We start from the raw sequence: 18,444 nt of genomic DNA, 5'->3' as shown, positions 1-18,444 counted from the left end.
CTGCATCTGCCCCTCCCTGGGGACTCACCGTGCACTGCTTGTCATGCGAATTAAACCTATATAAGCTATCGATATGATTCACAATGCTGACAAAGGCATTTTTAAAATCAGCATAGCACAGGCTATTGGAACCAGCTAAACATCACATTCCTGGTGACATACGTAAAATGTGTAAATAAATGAGGGAAGTTGATTACCATTAGGGTACTAAAGGACATCTACCACCAGATTATCAGTAGTAGACTGTCCCCGTTACCGCAAGGGGATGATGCAATTCTCTCCTTAATTATGCACCCCCCCCCCCCCAAGGCATTGCTATTCACCCACTCCGTCCGTCCACTTGCTCTAGAACTTATCCCGTGTGCAGACGCACTGGTAAGCCATGGGCCCTGTAAGGAAGAAGTTCTTGCGCATGCACGAGATTTCCAGACAGCCTCACCAGCTGTCTGCATTCGAGCAAGCGGACAGAAGGGGTTAATATTATTGAATCGGGGGGCTTGCATAATTAAGGCATGTTGGAGCCATGAGGCGCTCAGGTGACGTGATTTGCATATTTTTAAAACCTTATTTTCTTGAGACTATGGGCACCATGGATTACGCTAAAGACGGTTGCATCATCCCCTAGAGCAGTGGTGGCGAACCTATAACACTGGTGCCAGTAATGGCACTCAGGGCCCTCTCTATGGGCACCCTTGCCATTACCCCAACGCAGACTTCGCCGGACAGAACTCAAGGCCTCTTGCAGTCCCAGGCAGCCCAGGACCCTAGAAGGAAGCTACAATGAGAATCCAAACTTTTTCTCCTTTCTACTGTATTGGTGTCCTAAGTAATAAGTTACTGTCACATCATCACTTTGGGAAATATACGTGGGTTTTATATGTAATTTGATCACTCAGCGTTTAAAAGGTTTGCCATCACTGCCCTAGCGGTAACGAGCATCCATTATAGGACAGTCTACCACCACTAATCTGGTGGTACATGTACTTTAAACTACTGGATTATCCCAATGTAAGCTGAAAATCCAGATACAGGCAGTCCCCGGGTTTTATACAAGATAGGGTCTTAAGTTGAATTTGTATGTAAATCGGAACTGTATACTTTATCATTGTAACCCCCAGCCAAATTTTTGTGGTCTCTGTGACAATTGGATTTAAAAATTGTTGGATTGTCATGAGAACCAGGATTAACAATAAAGCTTCATTACAGACACCTGTGATAACTGTTATAGCTGATCATTGTAGCCTGGGACTAAAGTACAGGAAATTACCAATATCCAGAGGTCCGTTTGTAACTAGGGGTCGTATGTAAGTCGAGTGTTCTTAAGTAGGGGACCGCCTGTACTGCATTTTACATTTAACACCTTATTACTAGTGGCTTCTCCAACCCATGTCTGAAGAAGGCTCAGCAATGAACCAAACATGTTTGCGGGCATGAGACCTTGTAGTAATTATACATTATATAAGATGTTCATATTACGGGTCACATACGCGTCTCATTTTCCGGTTGTGTGTGGAGTCCGCTCATGTGACAATGACAGTAAAAAAAAAAAAAAAAAAAAAAAAGACTATAAGAGCTTAAAACTCGGGCAGGTCCTATAATTTGCTGATCAGGCAGTCGGCTTATACACGGGACCACGAAAAATATGACCCTTCTCTATAAGACCTAAAAGTGCACTACCTCATCTCTACACTAATGCTGTACATAAAAGCAACTACAAATAAATGCATTGGCGCCCAAAGGGTTCTGTTTTTAAGGCGATTTTCAGGTTTTCCAGAGCAAAAGTAAATAAAAGTGGCTGCTGCCTCCCACGGAAACTGAGCAGCGATTCTCAAATTTGAAACGAGACAATGCAAGTCGTCTTGTTTCAGCACCAAAGACAGTCCTGAAAGCACAGGGACAGCTGCAAACTGAGTGCCATCAGGACGTGGAGCCATACTAGACCTTAGTAAGTAACGGAGGCAACATCCTGCAGCGTTACACAGTGTTATGTCAGCACGTGGTCATGTGCGCAACCACTGGAATGTGACTCAAAACGTAGCGCGAGAATAGGAGGCTGCGCAAACAATGGAAACATTGTCCCATTTTGATGGCTTCACCTGTGTGAAATCAATTACCAAAAAAAAAAAAAATCCTCATCCTACTTTGCAGATCGACAAAAAGAATGGAAGGTCGGCGAACAATGTCACTAGTGTCCCCGCTCTCTTGACGTTGTGTTCACATATTGGACTGTGTTTTTGCCGCAGTCCAAAGGCTCCAAATGTGATCATTACGCTTCTATTGCGTTTGCTAATACGGAAGTAACCGCAGCATGTGATCACGGTTGTAGCCTTTGAAATGCGGCAAAAACTCAACGTCTTGGAGGTTCACGTGATTGTGTTACTTATAAACTGATCAGCAAATACGAAAGGACACCTGTACGTCATTCGGATTTTTCATGTTCCCATAGACTTCTACGAGAAGGCACAAGTCACAAACACCAGCAGGAATAAGACCTGCTCCGAATTCTCTACAGCCTCCACACGGATCCGTAAAAAAAACACATTCATGCGTGTGGGTCCAATGACCACATCAGCGACACAGCCACAAAATAAACGTATGGCGTACAGATAAGATCTTTACTCGCCTGTGTAGCTCAAACTTATGACAATTCTGAATATTTATAAACATATCCACAGCAGGACGCGCTCCCTGTCTCTTCTTACACATACAGGATGGGTCACCCTGCTGATACGATAATTATCTAGCTATAGGATAGCTCCAGGACCACAACTCCCAGCATGCCATGAGCATCATTATGTGGCTGGACATGCTGGGAGTTGTAGTCCTTCTGCCCATGCTGTTAGCTCATGGTAGCCTCTTGTATGGTGTTATAGTACCTGGTTATACCCGTGTTATAGTACCCTGATGCCAGGGTGATGGGTGCCCAGGTGAGAGCCGCCGCAGAGCTATGAATGAAACAATAAAGTAACAGCGAGCGGCAGGGCGCACACAAAGGAAGCCGGTGCCCGCACTGTACACGGCGCATCCCCCTCACCCCCCGCACTCACCGAGCGCCGCCGCCATCCGGACAGGCGCTGCCGCTGCCACGCAGGAGCCGCCATGGCTGCAGGAAGCACCGGCCGGGAACCAACACAGAACCGAGCTCAGAGCTGAGAGCAACGAGCAGGCCGCGGGACACACACACCGGTCCACCAGCAGAGGGCAGCAGAGGCAACACCCCCGGGGGAGGAGCTACACAGCCGGCCAGCGCAACTACCAACAGGTGGGCGGGGCTACATCCGCTTAAACGCAGCCACAAAAGGGGCGGGGCACTTTGAAATCTAGTAGCAGACGTAAAGCGCCATTATTTTTATCAGAAGTTTACTGTATTTCACGACGCAAAGTTTCCTGCTTTACAGCTTCCCATAGGTTTACGACGCCAAACATTTAGCTCCACCCCCTAACTGAGTTCCACATCCGGGGGCTCATGCTGCTCTGCAGCCGGATGTGACGTCGCTTGTCAGGAGGGCGATCGGTCTTTTCACACGTGCTGGCGACGAGAGAACATCGCAGCCATGAGGCGACCCAGTAAGTGATCGCCCGGGGACCGCATTGAGGCAGGAGCTGCGTTGTAGTCGGGTCGCCATTAAATTATTTTAGCTATTTTTTTTTTAATACGTATAATGCTACAGCACGTAATGCTGCATCCTGCACTCACAATTTTGAGGATGTGTTAATTCAATAAGATTTTAAATAGTTGTGAATGCTGAAAATATATTAATCTTGTGTTTGTTGTATTTTTTTTCTATGAAGTCTTTTGTATTAGATCACTGGAGAAATAGTGGGGGAGATTTTAAATTGTTATGCTGCAGATTTACTGCATAGCCAATCCACATGTTAATCACACTGTGTGTGAATTGGGCCTGAGGCTATATTCACAATTGTGATGTGTGTGGGTGTGGCTCAGCTTAAAGGGCACCTACCACCACAAATCTACCTATAAAGGTAGATCGGGTGGTAGGTGGATGTATGGGACGTGAGGATAGCCCTTTTTAGAGCTAATCCTCACGTCCCCGCTAGCGTCACATAAACTTTATTGCCCTAATATGTTAATTTAATTAAGCGGCTACCGGGGCGTGGAGTAGCCGGACACGAGGCTACACGGCGCGGCTACTCTACGCCCCAGTAGCTGCTTTCCCCCGCCTACCCTGTGATCTTCGGCGCGCAGCTCCTGGCAGCTGCGCGCCCTCGTCCGAGAAGCCGGAGTTCTGCGCATGCGCAGTAACTCCGGCCAAGATGCGCGATCTCGGGAACGAGGCCGGAGTTACTGCGCATGCGCAGAACTCCGGCTTCTCGGACGAGGGCGCGCAGCTGCCAGGAGCTGCGCGCCGAAGATCACAGGGTAGGCGGGGGAAAGCAGCTACTGGGGCGTGGAGTAGCCGCGCCGTGTAGCCTCGTGTCCGGCTACTCCACGCTCCGGTAGCCGCTTAATTAAATTAACATATTAGGGCAATAAAGTTTATGTGACGCTAGCGGGGACGTGAGGATTAGCTCTAAAAAGGGCTATCCTCATGTCCCATACATCCACCTACCACCCGATCTACCTTTATAGGTAGATTCGTGGTGGTAGGTTCCCTTTAATTACATGTTTCCATTGAAATGTTTGTGATCACTAACGAGCAGCGGGTGTTTTTCATTGTTTATATGAAAACCATCATTTGCATGTTACAATGAAGCGCATGGGCAATTGGACCGACCCCAAACATTTGCAATACAAATGCAATGTGTGAATGTAACCTGAGATTCAAAACACCAGCGGATTATAATATATATATTCTATATCCCTGCACAAAGAAACAAAATTGCTTTACCACTGAACATTTCAACTGGGAAGAAACCCACCTAAACAGTTACTGTATTTAAAGGGGGTTTGTCTGGACTCTTTATTTAATACTTGTATTGGGGCTTTGATCCAGTGCTTTTCCTCCTGTCACTGCCACTCGGTCAGATTTATCAGAAGGGTCTGAGAACAGAACGGTTCTAATTGCCCATGGAAACCAATCAGAGCTCAGCTTTCATTTTATACGAGAATGTGGGAAAAGAAAGCTCAGCTCTATTTGGTTGCCATTTGTTACTAGAACAGTTTGAATAAATCTTCCCCGATTGTATATACACAAAGGCGCAGAAGTGAGGTCATGACCACAGAGTGCACCTGCTCTGGGTCCTGGCTGCAGCCTGTGTAAGCTTTTTACAAGCAGATGCTGTAGGGGGTGGCACACTGGTTGTGATGTATCAGCTGCACCTCGATATATATATACATGGACTAGTGGTGACTCAAGGTACAGTGCTGGACCAGACCAAGCTAAATATAGCTGCATTCTTGTTTGCTTCAAAAAGAAAATAGTTTGAAGCTTGGACAGCTTTTTCTTTATAACTATAAACTGACGGGCTCAGTTTATAGGCACATCTGGCAGCATGGGAGTTATACAGATCCCATATAAATGCTGCTTTAAAGCAAGCAGTGTAGACCGCAGGATTTGCACCAAGTGTATTGTCTTGAACTGGGGACTTTGTAAGCAGACACTTCATGATCCTACTGTGCTATGAGATGCTGTGAGCTGAAACTGTTCTAAGATTTTCAGGGTACAGGTTTATCTACACTTATTTAGCTTTTGAACATTCTCCTAGTATCTGACACAGAAGAGATATGAGAGATGAGATCCATGAGATGGATATAAAACACAATGGCACTCTCAGCTCTTCTAACTCGCCTACACTGTCAGCTCTGCTATATGCCCCCTCCCTGGATATAAAGAGCTGATCTAATCTGTAGCTTGCAGAGCAAGCACTGCTGCTTGCCACCAGGAAATGCCTGAGCTGGTCTTGTTGTAATGCAGAGGCGAGAGGCAGAACGTAGAGCACTGCAGTGTGCAGACAAGAGGAGCCGTTAATGAGAAGAATCCAACCATAGTCAGATTTATGGTAGTATCCAGGTGCAACCAAATTGTCTGGACTGAGACAGGTTGGCATTAGATCTGTGAGATGCTGTATTTTAGTGTTATTTTGTTATCGGTATATTTAAGAAACGTGTCTGTGTGTTATTGCCACTTTAATAAGACTCTAGGACCTGTCATATCTGCGGATCAGTAATAGTGTAGAAAATCACTTTGTAAGGATCCTTCACAGCTCAACCAATTGCCATACACAGCTGAATCCCATTGATTCTCGTGGGAGCTTTTGGCTGCCTGGGCCGCAGCCAAAAAACTTTAAAGCAACTTGAAAAAGAATTGATCGCAGCTCTGTAATTAAAAATAGTATCTTCCACTATTATGACATGTTAAAATACAGCAAAAGATCAATACTTCTTCATATACTGCAATCAGACTCTCTAGGGTTAAAGTAGCCTAAAAGAAATAGAAAACAAAACCCTTCAAAAATAAAAAAACTCAAAGTTCAAATCGCCCCTCCCTCTCTAGACCTGGAAAAAAATAAACAAATAAAATCATATATATGTAAAGTATTTGTTTGCTATATTGCAACACACAAAACATTTCAAACGGTCATACAGTACCCAAAATGGTAGCAATGAAATGGTTATTCATATTGCAAAGTATGAGAAAGTTAATGGCATCAGAAGATGGCAAAATTTGTTATATTGATACGTTTGTATAGTAGGTAGATGGAGAGTATTAACTTTCTTGTTTCCTTTTCAGAGTTAAAGGCGGCGAGTAAACGTATGTCATGCTCCAAACGCTTTAAAATACAAAGAAAGGTAAGTGCGTGAGAAAAACGTATACATTCCATGGTTTTCATTAAATGACACGTTCCTAAGCATCTAATTTTACACCCAATAAGGCTATATTCACACTGCCGTTGCCCGCCCGTACCGTACCGTAGCTGGCAACGGTAGTGCATGGGGAGAGGAGGAGGAGGAGGAGGTGAGCGCAGCTCACCCCCGCCCCTCTCCATAGGAAGTAATGGCGCACGGCGCCGTACTACGTGTAAAGATAGGACAGGTCCTATCTTTTTCCTGGGTACAGTGCCGCACGTGTGCTGCACCGTACCGCTCCCGTAGGGCGCCCATTGCAGTCTATGGAGGACGTATATCGGCCGTATATACGTCCTCCATACGTTAGTGTGAATGTAGCCTAAGTCTGTATTTGACATATTGGAAAATCTGTCTTTTTGTGCCGTTTTTAATCAGTTCGATCAAAATGGCCCAAAACCGGGTTCAAAACACCCCTTGTGCCGCTGGCCGTATTGTAAAAAACCAACCTGAAGCTGCACGGTGTACCTTTTAACATATCATTGGGTGTGTAAAATATGATTCCACAGAATTCTGCCCAGACTTGGCCCCAGTTCACATGTCCAATGAGTCTTTAGCTATTGTGGGGCAAAATCTGTACTGGTTCAATACACAGAACAAATCTTGCCAATATTCCTTACCTCTGTAGTGGAAAGACTTTCATCGGTTCTTTGGCCATTCCTGGTTTTGGATCAGAATTGATGCAAATATAACTGAAGACATAAGAGTCTATAAACCCAATTCCAGTGTCTGTACCATGGATCCGTGACTTAACTTTCAAAAACCGTTTGTAATGTGTTGATCATCTGGTATCTGTGTTGAAACCGGTGCTGATTACTGGTATAAAAGTGGCAGATGTGTAGTTCTAACCACTTTGTCCTATTGAATCTGTCTGGCTTTCTTTCATCAAACGTAAAAGCTTAATTGGAAGTCTGAAGTCCACTTTTAGTACTCCACCAATCGAGACTACTTACAGGTCAAAAGTTTTTTTGAAAAGTTCTTGGGCTTAAGCCATTTTAATTTCGACTGGTGGCAGTGTCTCCTAAATTTGGTTAGAGGTCGTATCATATTACAAAGTTGTCCACGGTATAGAAGATAACAAGCTGATCAGTAAGGGTCCAACTGTTGTGAACCCCCACTGATATAAAACTGGCCCCCAGCTATTCAGAGAATGTGTCCTGCCTCTTTGTGGGATTGTTAGATGATAATTGATGTGTACAGGTGCTCTGCTATCTCGCAAATTCCCATAATATTGAATGGAGCAGCAGGGCGCATGCTTGTCTTGCCCCTTTCCCAAATAGTGAGATTTCTGGGGGTCCTGATCTTGTGCTTTCTTGTGACATCCTAGCAGTTGGATGGTCACCAATCGGCTAGTTATTACCCTTTGGGCGTGGTCACGGGGTGCATTTTGGTTGTGTTTTTCATTGCATGAGTTGTTTGCCTAATTTCATTACTGTCAACATTTGTTTACAAATTGCAATTTAAATGCGATGTTAATGTGTTAATGCATTTACATTAACACATTGTTTACATTGTGTTTTGTAAACACACATTAATAGTAATCTGGCTAATCACCTCTCCTCAGCTGTTGTCATGCGTTTCAAAACGCGCCGTATGACTGCAGGTAGTTTGTATTTGATTGTACATCGACATATTAGATCATCATCTGTTTCTGTTGAATGACTTCAGATCAGGATTTCATGTCTACTGCCTGGCAGATGTAAACTGTACTAGAAAATTGAGATTGTCCAATAATCTGTTATTGAATGATGGTTGGTCCATTGCGGAGAGGTTTTTACAGATGAAGCCGATCTGTTAACTGAGATTCTTTTTACAAGGTCCGAGAACACAAGCGGAAAGTCAAAAAAGAAGCAAAGAAGAAAGGAATTGTCAGAAAGCCAAAGAAAGACATCAGAGTTCCTAATGCTGCCCCCTTCAAGGAGGATATCTTGCGGGAGGCAGAGCAAAGAAAACAAATGGTTAGTTGATTCCTTATCCCTATCATAGTTATTCTCATGATCCGCCATAATCTCTTGAGACAATTTTTGTTAATGGTCGTTTAATAAGCAGCATTTCCATTTGTCTTAGAGAGAAGAGTTGAAGAGACAACAGAAACTCGAGAGACAAAAGGAAGTGGCACAGAAAAGGAAACTGAAAGACCAGAAAGAATCAAAGAAACCAGAGGAAGTAAAGGTACCTGGATGTATTCTCTGTAGCACAGTAGGCGGCTTACTTTATAAGCCTATTCACTGCATATGGGCTAATTGTCTAATCGAGAGGCTGGGGGGTCCAACCTTAAGTACCCCCTTGTCCCCTTTGGCGCTGACTACTGCCATCGGCTGTTCCTGAAGTGTCATAAAGCCTGTTGAACCACAAGACTCCACATGCTCTGATAGGGGGCTTCCAATATCACTCACAGGACAAGCTTGTATTAAGTCAGTATCTTGGCAGTAAGATGGTATCAAACCTTTTGGTGATCAGACATCTCTTCTCTTTGGATAGGGGATAATTGTTTGAAAACCCTTTTAACGTGGTTGGGCTCAAAAATGGTTTTCCAGTACTAAAAACTTACAGGGTACTTGTCCTAGTAAACTTCTACTAGTCAAGATCCAGGGCCATGTAAACCCACTGGAAGACTCTTCCAGGACTTCACAGTCCTGTGTTTTGCAGACTTTGTCCATTTTAGTGCCCATTTCTGTGTGCGCACCCTCTGTGAATGCCGACCCCATGTCACTACTTTGAATGGAGGTGGTTTGTTGTTGGGGGAGGTGGATGATACTATGGAAGGATTATCAATGAATGAACAAATGTTTGTTGTACAGAGATGAGCTTAGCCCCATCCTAGTCCATTCCTAGTGGACCAGTAGTTACGTCATTAGTTCTGGACGTAGCAGTTTTGTACCAGAACCTTGAGTCTTTATACTACATCTGGGTGAGATGGGAAGATCCAGGACTGCAAGGTAATAGCGGTGTAATGGGGGGCTGCTCAACTGGCCGTAGCAAATATTGGAGATTTAATGAGGACTCCAAAAGCCCATCTGAATGTAAGGGGTCTACACACTAAGCATTCTTTAATAGCAAGTCTTAAAATAGGAGCAGTCGCATAATATTACCCTACTGCAAGCTTGTATAACTTTTTTTTTTTTTTCTTCCTCCAAGGAGAAACCAAAAGAAACAAAACAGAAACTAATGAGGGACTCGCCCAAATTTTTGTGCCAGGAAGTGAATAAGGTACATCCATAATAACAAACAATTGTGTGCAAAAAAAATATTGGAATGACTGAGCTAAACTCTGAGAATATACGTTTTAAAGGGGGGTTCTTGGTTTGGATGGCCTCTTGTGATTTTCTGTTCTAGAGCCATGTTAATGTTAAGCTATTGGGGGACCTCACTTCTGTTCCTTGAAGGACATCTACAACCAGGATGAGTCTGTATGCAAATGAGCCTGAGGGAGCTCCAGGCTCCATTAACACCTATAGAGCCTGGAGCTCCTCAGGCTCGTTTGCATACTATCCTTTGCTGCTTTGTGTCGTCCTTTTAAAGAGCATCAACCACTAGAATAGTGTTCAGTTATTCTGTGCTGCTCCACAGCTCCTACCCTTTAAGATTAAAAACTGTACCAGGATTTTGGTTGGATACTTACAACCTTCAATTGGATGGATGGGCTCAGTCTGAAAGACCAAGGCACATGCAGAACTGCAAACCTGGATTAAGAATTCACTTTTCACAGTTCCGTTGCTACTTACTAGACACACAAAGTATGGTTACACATACCACATACTGAGGCCCATACCAACCAATGTCTGCAGGTTGTCCGACAGGCTGAGCATGCTCAGTAAGTAAGAGTGCAGGACTTCTGTGAGTTGTTGATCTGTGCAGACTCTTCTGCAGGTTTGATGATTCAGGTTCAAAATCTGTTTAATTCCCCCGTCCTAAAAATGACACTAGAACTCAAAATTGGAGATGGTGCGTAGAATATATAAAAGTTATCAACTTAATAGAAAACTCTTAAGAAATAAGGACACTTCATAGATGCACATTATGTCACCATTGCCAGAACTCGCTTGAATTTAACCGTGTTGGATAAATTCGGAGGTAATTCTAACTGTTACTACTTATTGCCTGTAGGTGATTGAGGCAGCAGATGTCGTATTGGAAGTGCTGGACGCTAGGGATCCTATGGGCAGCCGATGTTTGCAGGCTGAGCAAGCCGTGCTTCAGTCACCCAACAAAAAACTCCTTCTGGTCCTCAACAAAATTGGTAAATGTTATATCAGAGTATGAAGTGTTTTAGGTGGATGATCATTGAGAAATTAGACTTTCGAAGTCTGAATGTCGTAATGAAGGACCAACTCAAAAGCCAAAAACTCAATGATACTTTGAGAATAACTACGACCAGTCATGAGATGGTGTTTTTTTTTTTGTTTTTTTTTTTGTTTTTAAACCGTTTAACTGTTGTGGATTTTGTTTTGTTTTTTTCCCCCAGATCTTGTGCCCAAAGAGAATTTGGAAAAATGGATCAGGTTTCTCAGCCTTGAACTTCCGACTATTGCGTTCAAGTGTTCTACACTAGTGGCAGAAAAGAGTCTGGTAATTTTCAGTTTATGTAAACTCTTAAGATTTAGGGCCAAAACCTGCAAGTGTGGTCCATGAATCGCGTATCAACAGTGGCCAGAACTCATGAAGCATCTATAGCGTTCGGGACTTGACTTGTGCATCAGTTATATCATCTAGAGTCCCTTCTTCCTATCTTCTGTACGACTTGTTGGTTCCCATATCCTTATGTCTGACCTCCCATTCAGTCTTGTGTAAAACACTAGTCTTAAATGGCTTCTTTGGTTTTATAGAAGGATATGTAGACCAGAGTTGGTGCAAGTTTCAACTGCTTCACACCAGGAAACTGGCATCAAATTAAACTTGACGCTAGCTCTGATCATCTGATTTTAAATGGATGTGCCCAAAGATGAAGGGTCCCATTTTAAGAGATGGTGTCTATATGACAAACCCTTTCTGTACACATTTAAAGGGGTTGTGGGAGACTTTATAAAAAACCAAAGGTGGCCGTGAAGGGACTGTTTGCATAAACATGTACTTACCTCCCATCGCCCTCCGTGCATCCCGTGCTGCTATAGCTCTGGTTCGTGCCCCATGTAAACAAACATGGACATGTAAACTTCCGTACGTCCCCGACACCCACCTGCTCCACATATACAATGCTGTGAGTAGGTATGGATGGACGTGGCCGGCCAGAATCTGAATGCAACACTGCTTCCGTACCCATGTTTGTTTACATGTGGCACAGACCAGAGCGATAGCAGTGCGGGATGCCCTGAGGTAAGGACATCTTTATTTTTTTTTTAAGCAGCCCCCTCCCGGCAACTTAGGTGGTTTTTTTGAAAGTGTCAGACCAACCCTTTAAGACCTCATTCAGGGGTGCAAGAACACTTCTGTGTGAACATTGTTAGCCAGCACTCACACTGATTCCTGTTCCTTCTTCCATACAAAAGCCAGGTCCAGGCAAAAAGTTGAATCCTGATTGTGTCGATATATCCAAAGGGATTGTGCCCTTCGGAGTAGCATCTCTATTGAGGATTCTTCACAGCTTGTGCCCTACGCCAGATGAACCTATTAAAGTTGGCTTAATAGGTAAGCATTCATATCTAGACCTTAAAAAAAAAAATTGTATATAATTTTGTGTTCCCAGTATTTTAACGGAGATATGAGGAAAATCCTTTGTCTGATGTTTCTGATGACTTCATATCCAACTCTGATCTCCTACAAATTTTTCCAATTGCACCTTCTTAGTAGGCAAAGCGAAGTGAGGCCTTTTGTCTCATCAGCCAGATCTTCCTTGACCATACAATGGTCATGTGATGGAGTCATGTTATCCCTGTCTGTCCATGAACAATTGCTCTGCCAGAATCTTATATTCTTCACAACGATCATAACTTCTTGCAGGGCGATTGTTCATGACCCTCCACCTGTGTCCATTTTATGAACAGGAATGACTGGCTGTTGAGGTAAGAGAATCCGCTCAAGCCTTTTGAAGACCCTGTGGCTGCAAAAGGTGTTGGTTAATAGCTACTCCCTGCGAAGCCAGAGTTCCTCTGCGTTCTTTGTAGTGTTTAAATAACACTAGCTAGCTCCATTAGGCTAATTGGGATGAGGCTGGAGTATAAGGCCCCCCCTCCCCCGGTCATATTTGTCACTAGCTCTGATATGTTTGGATGGATTTAGACCACTTTGCTTCTCCTTTTAATTTACATTATTTCAATCCTTAGGATTTTCAAATGTGGGGAAGAGCAGTCTAGTTAACACCTTGAAGCAATATAAAGTCTGCACTGTGGGTGCTTTAAGAGGAACAACAAGGTAAGAACCTTATGCCATGTCACTTCTTTCTCCAACCCACAACTGGGTAATGGGGGTTATTGGCATATATGATGAGTACTTGGTGCTGACCTACCCATGGAGCGTCAATCCAACTCTGAATCTTGTGCAAAATTATATTTCTCATTATTTTTTGTTTTTAACTCTGTTTTTAAAGTGTCTGGTAATGTGTTGCAGGAAAATGCAAGATGTGAAAATTGATGAATCAATCCGAATAATGGACAGTCCCAGCATAATCGTGTCTCCTGATAACCCACCTGTGACCCTCTTCATGAGAACTGCTTTACTAAAGGATGGTGAAGATAGTGAGAGCAATGTCAATAACGTTTTAGAAAATTGTGATAAAAAGCAGGTATACGGTCATCCTGCAAACATTGTGCTTTTCACATATTGAATAATAGTTATTGTGATCATTACTGTACATGCAGTGTATATATAGGTGCACTGTTTGGCTGTGACGACCAAAGCGATTGAGACAAATATACCCGGTAAAATAATTGACCGGTTTTATCTTTTGTAGGTTATGTTGCGTTACAATCTTCCAACCTTCAAGACTACTCTGGAATTTTTAAATTGGCTTGCGTATAAAAGAGGGATGTTAAAGAAGAAAGGGCTGCCTAACCTAGAGGGAGCTGCTAAAATTTTCTTGAATGATTGGATGGGGTAAGGCGAAGGCTATTCGCTTACTTTGTGGATCGTCATGCTGCAAATCTTTTTCCATGCGTTTTTGTTGCGGATTTGTGCTATTTGTAGATTTACAGAGCATCCTGGTTAATATCCAAAAAAAGACGCGGGTTCTTGTCCTCGCTTTAAGATCAAACTATGTTTTCTTCCACTAACCTGTTACTTTTATTCTCAAGGAAGGCATCCAGGCATCTCTTGAACAGGTCCAAGTATCCTCCATAACCACCTCCATAGTCTCACTGCTCTTGCCTGTCTATGGCGTTTGTAGAAGCACCTCTCCTCTATGCATAGAGGATGCCCCCTGGTCGTTGGACAGGGTATAAAACAAAACATTTAAGTTAAAAAAAAAAATTAGCATTGCGGAATTACCATATATACTCGAGTATAAGCCTAGCTTCTCAGCTCAAAAAATGTGCTGAAACCCCAAACTCTGCTTATACTCGAGTAACAAAAAATATATCAAAACTCACCTTTCTGGCTTCCCCTGCTGCTGGCTATATACTGAGGCAGGCTGGCTACTTACTGGGAGGTATGGGCTGGCAGGCTATATACTGGGGGGCAGGTGCTGGCTATATACTATGGGGCAGGATCCGGCTGGCTATATATATGGGGAGGCTGTGACCAATGCATTTCCCACCCTCTGCTTATACTCGAGTCAATAGGTTTTCCCAGGTTTTTGTGGTAAAATTAGGGGTCTCTGCTTATACTTGGGTCGGCTTATACCTGAGTATATACGGTAATTTTGATGCAACTTTGATGAAAATTTTCGTATGCCCATAGACTTGAACGCATCAAAAACGCATACAAATAAATGGGAGGGCGCAGCAGAAAAGTGACTTGATTATAATCTTTCAGCTATCGAATTCCACAGCGCTTTACAAATCATTCATTTTAATGCCGCAGTTTTGCACTGCGGATCTACCTAAAAACAATCCACAACTTGTAAAGAAGGAAAAAACTATTACCCATCCAAAAAAAACCCTACTTTGTTATTGACTAATACAATTGTCATGTTTTCTCAGAGCCAGACTTTGCTATTATACTGTGCCGCCCGCATCTTTCAAGTCTCACGTCGATGGCAAGTATACTGCTGCAATGAAGAAACTTGTGAACTTTAGAATTCTCGAAGAGGAAAATAATAGGACTGTTGCAGGTAAATGCTAATATGTGTTAAAAGTTGCATGGAGGTGTCTTAGATCTTTGCTGTAACTTGAAAAGGTGAGACTGCACTTTGCCCTGAACCTATTTTTCTTGGTTTGTGTTAATAGGCATGAAAAACCCAACTCCTGCCAGTTGTATCCCTTTTCACCTTTCCTGCATAACCAATGGTATAATGGATGAAAATGAAATCCAAGAACCCATTGACAAGGATAGTGATGAGGAGGAAGACAAGGAAAAGGATAAAGATGCCAGCGGAGATGAGGCAAGAAAAAAACTTTCTATTAAGATTTGTTTAGGAACCTACCTTTTAAAGTCAGAATTTTTATACATGTAGATCTTTAATTATTGAAGGGGGAAATATAACATGCAGCATTCATTACAGCTGAGAATCGGAGGATTCTGCATTTTGGACCTCCCATCTAGATTAAAGCCTTTTGCAAACAATCAAGTAATTGTGGACAATAGTTACTGAGTTGAGCTGTCTGGGAGCTAAAGGGGCTGGAAAAGGCTAGTAACAATACTCCTGCTCCATTTTTCTTGTCTTTGACACTTTATGTCAGTGTTTGAACAGCTCAGAATATTTGTTTGAATTTTCCCTATACAAACCCTCCACTTCTGGTAATTACTGATATTGCACAAACTGGTAATTAGGGTTGAGTGGACCCAATGTTGGGTTCCATGCCCACGTTACAGGTTCGCTTTTGAGGTCGCTCCTGACCAATAACGGCTGTGATCAGTGACGTCACAGGGAGCAACAAGGAAACGCTGCTGCCTAGTTTGGTGACCCTAACTTAAGGTTTGGGCAAACTCCAGACTAAATGTGTCCTTCATAAAGTTGAAGCAGATGCAACCATTTACATCTTCTTGAAAAATTTTGTTTTTTGAAAATGGTTTTCAACATAATAGTTTACTTTAATTTTTTTTTTTTTTTTTTGACTAATTCTCCTCCTTTCAACACATGTTTTACAGAATGAGAACAAAATGGAAGAAGGAGAACCAGGTATGTATTAACCCTATCTTTTTTGTATTGTTGTACAACAATTATAAAAAAAAAAAAATTATACAAAGTTTTTAGCTTGGAGAACCTGAAACATGGTAACATGCATTCTCTATGCTATTATTATATTTATATTTTATTATTTATTTTAGAAACTGGGAAAAAGAAAACTGTCGCATCCGTGAGCTTCGATAAACCAGCCACAGCAGGGAATGATGATTATGACTTTAATACAGATTTTTTCTGAAACCATGAATGGATTGCGGTCGGTGGTGATGAAATGGGAACACGGATCGTACAGATTTTATTTTTAATCCATTGAAAGACTTTGTATATAGAACGGCATTCCACCATGTGGATTCTGTGAATCTCGCTTCATTGTATTGTTTTGTGTGCAATGTGGAGGATGTCACTCCATTTAATAAATATCCTTTATCCAACCTAAGCTTATTCTGTACATGGAAATAATTGCATAGGGCAGACGTGTAACTTAACCCATTGCATGTGCGCAGACATCTTTCCCTACAACTGATCTAAAAAAATAAAAATGATGATGCATGTTTGGTATCGCCAGGTGTCAAGTATCAATATAAAAATGGTTATTCCCAGCGGTTAACCCCATAACACAAAATGGTGCCTAAATGTCTGAAATGCAACTCATAAAAATTACAACAGTGACCAGAAGGTCGTACAGTCCCACAAATGGGATTAATGTAAGGCCCCTTGTACATGAAAGTGAGAGGGACCAATATTTACAGCTGGATAATTGTCCTCATAGATGCCTATGGCGCCCGGCTACGGTACAGTAATGCGTGTCGCCGAACTGTCCACGAGAAAGTGATAGAGCAACTCTCTAGCTTTTCCCGTATATTTGGCCAGGCTCCCTATGCAAAGGGGAGGGATGAGCTGCGTTTACCCCATCCTTTCTCCTGCACGGGGCTTTATGCTCGTCCGTGTACAGCCTGGGTGAGCATACGTTTGTGTGAAGGAGGCCTAAATGGTGTCAGGTCCTGCAAAGAATACACCTTACAAAGCTCCATACACTAAAGTATAAAAAGCTTTTTTTTTTTTATGCAAAAGTTTTAATTTTTTAAACCTTCATGAATGTGGTATCCCTGTAATTACACACACCCAAAAAATAAAGGGCAGGTGTCATTTGTAGCGCTCAGTGAAGGCCATAAAAACAGCCCACAAGAAAGACCTCTTCCAGTACAGGCTAAGTTAAATTTGTATGTAATTTGGTACTGTATACTTTATCATTGTAGCTCCAGGCAAAAAAATTTGGGTCTGTAAGACTGTATGATTTTAAAAATGTTGGATTCTCATAAGAACCGGAATTAACAATAAATCTTAATTGCAAACTCCTTTTGATAACTGGATTTTGGCAATTTACTGTACTTTACCCTAGGCTACAATGATCAGCTATAACAGAGGTCTATAACAGTATTGTAGCTTCAGAGAAACTAATGTAAAGGGTAGGGGGTTGTCTTTTTACCGACAAGATTGCCAGTCGGGCTCTGAAATTTCTAGTGGCAGCCCCCTCTATTTACAGCAACACCCAGACATGGCCCATGGACAAATGTCACTTGTTTAAAGACGACCACCAAGTTACTGAGTTAACCTTTAAATTAATTGCCCATTCTCAAGTCCAGTTCAACATAATGGACTATCCTTGCTAAAATGCAGGGGGAGGGGGGATGTGCTAGACCTCAATTACATATCAGTTTAGGATGAAATCCGGCAGAACCATCCAGAACCACTTTAACGGCAAGAGACCCTCCGTAGACATAGGGGCACATGTATATTAATTCTGGCTTTGTGTGCCTCCCCTGCTTTTTGTTCTGCTGGTCAGAGGAATTTTTAAGTCAAAACTCGCTAAAGTCGTGAAAATTGCAACAGGTTCTAAAATATCTTCTACACCTGGCAAGAGCAGGACTTGTTTTGTGCCCAAATTTGTGACTAAGAAAAAAAAAACAATTACAGATTTCGTATGTGGAATTGGATGATAACTTGGGGAACACTGCAGAAAACTTGTTCCCCCATAGAATACCTGCAGGTCCTATCCAAACCACATTTCCCTTTTCTGACAGTAAGGTAAAACAAATGGTGTAATGTCCATTAAAATATATATATATATTTTTTTGTCTTCAAAAACCCAAACCCAAAAAAATCCTAAACCCAAGTTTAATAGTAACATTTAACACAACGTGTATATACTGATTGCTGCATGCTGTTTGGTCACTAAATTTCATTTCTACATTGCTTTTAAAATAAAAATTTCTATAAAAGTGTAAAATGCAAACATTTTTGATGAGCGTTTGCTAAATTTTGTATGTAATACTCCCCCTTTCCAGATCGGTGCTGATAGACTCCCCTACATACTTTCTGCCATATGTTGGGGGGTAATGAAAATCTACTGGAGTGTTAGATG

General features: G+C 42.4%; 2 protein-coding genes and 1 non-coding gene across 9 annotated transcripts in view; 2 read left to right on the top strand and 1 right to left on the bottom strand.

The window, feature by feature from the left end:
• PBRM1 (polybromo 1) overlaps window positions 1-3,360 on the bottom strand; it is a 48,706-nt gene extending 45,346 nt beyond the window's left edge. For 3 of the 7 annotated variants that reach the window (XM_072127247.1, XM_072127245.1, XM_072127246.1), the window contains exon 1: window positions 3,048-3,358. In XM_072127247.1, coding sequence (XP_071983348.1) covers window positions 3,048-3,101 — 54 coding nt within the window. In that variant the 5' untranslated portion in view covers window positions 3,102-3,358. Of the gene's footprint in view, window positions 1-3,047 lie in introns of all 7 variants that reach the window. The other 4 variants (XM_072127243.1, XM_072127244.1, XM_072127248.1 and 1 more) reach the window with 2 other exon arrangements.
• A 33-nt stretch (window positions 3,361-3,393) lies between these two features.
• On the top strand, window positions 3,394-16,458 carry GNL3 (G protein nucleolar 3). The gene is made up of 15 exons (XM_072127255.1): window positions 3,394-3,567; window positions 6,693-6,751; window positions 8,623-8,763; window positions 8,873-8,977; window positions 9,944-10,015; window positions 10,913-11,045; window positions 11,271-11,374; window positions 12,292-12,430; window positions 13,066-13,153; window positions 13,349-13,523; window positions 13,692-13,834; window positions 14,878-15,008; window positions 15,124-15,278; window positions 15,986-16,016; window positions 16,166-16,458. Exons 1-15 carry the CDS (start codon window positions 3,555-3,557, stop codon window positions 16,258-16,260), a joined length of 1,584 nt encoding a protein of 527 aa, XP_071983356.1. The 5' UTR covers window positions 3,394-3,554; the 3' UTR covers window positions 16,261-16,458.
• LOC140105324 (small nucleolar RNA SNORD19) lies at window positions 12,499-12,568 on the top strand. The gene has a single exon (XR_011850560.1). It is a non-coding gene; the product is annotated as a small nucleolar RNA SNORD19 (small nucleolar RNA).
• Window positions 16,459-18,444: the final 1,986 nt, after the last annotated feature.

Source organism: Engystomops pustulosus, chromosome 10, assembly GCF_040894005.1.
Source record: "Engystomops pustulosus chromosome 10, aEngPut4.maternal, whole genome shotgun sequence".
Classification (NCBI taxonomy): Eukaryota; Metazoa; Chordata; class Amphibia; order Anura; family Leptodactylidae; genus Engystomops; species Engystomops pustulosus.
The sequence above is the reverse complement of the archived record's forward strand: the minus strand, read 5'-3'. Positions and strand labels throughout refer to the sequence as shown.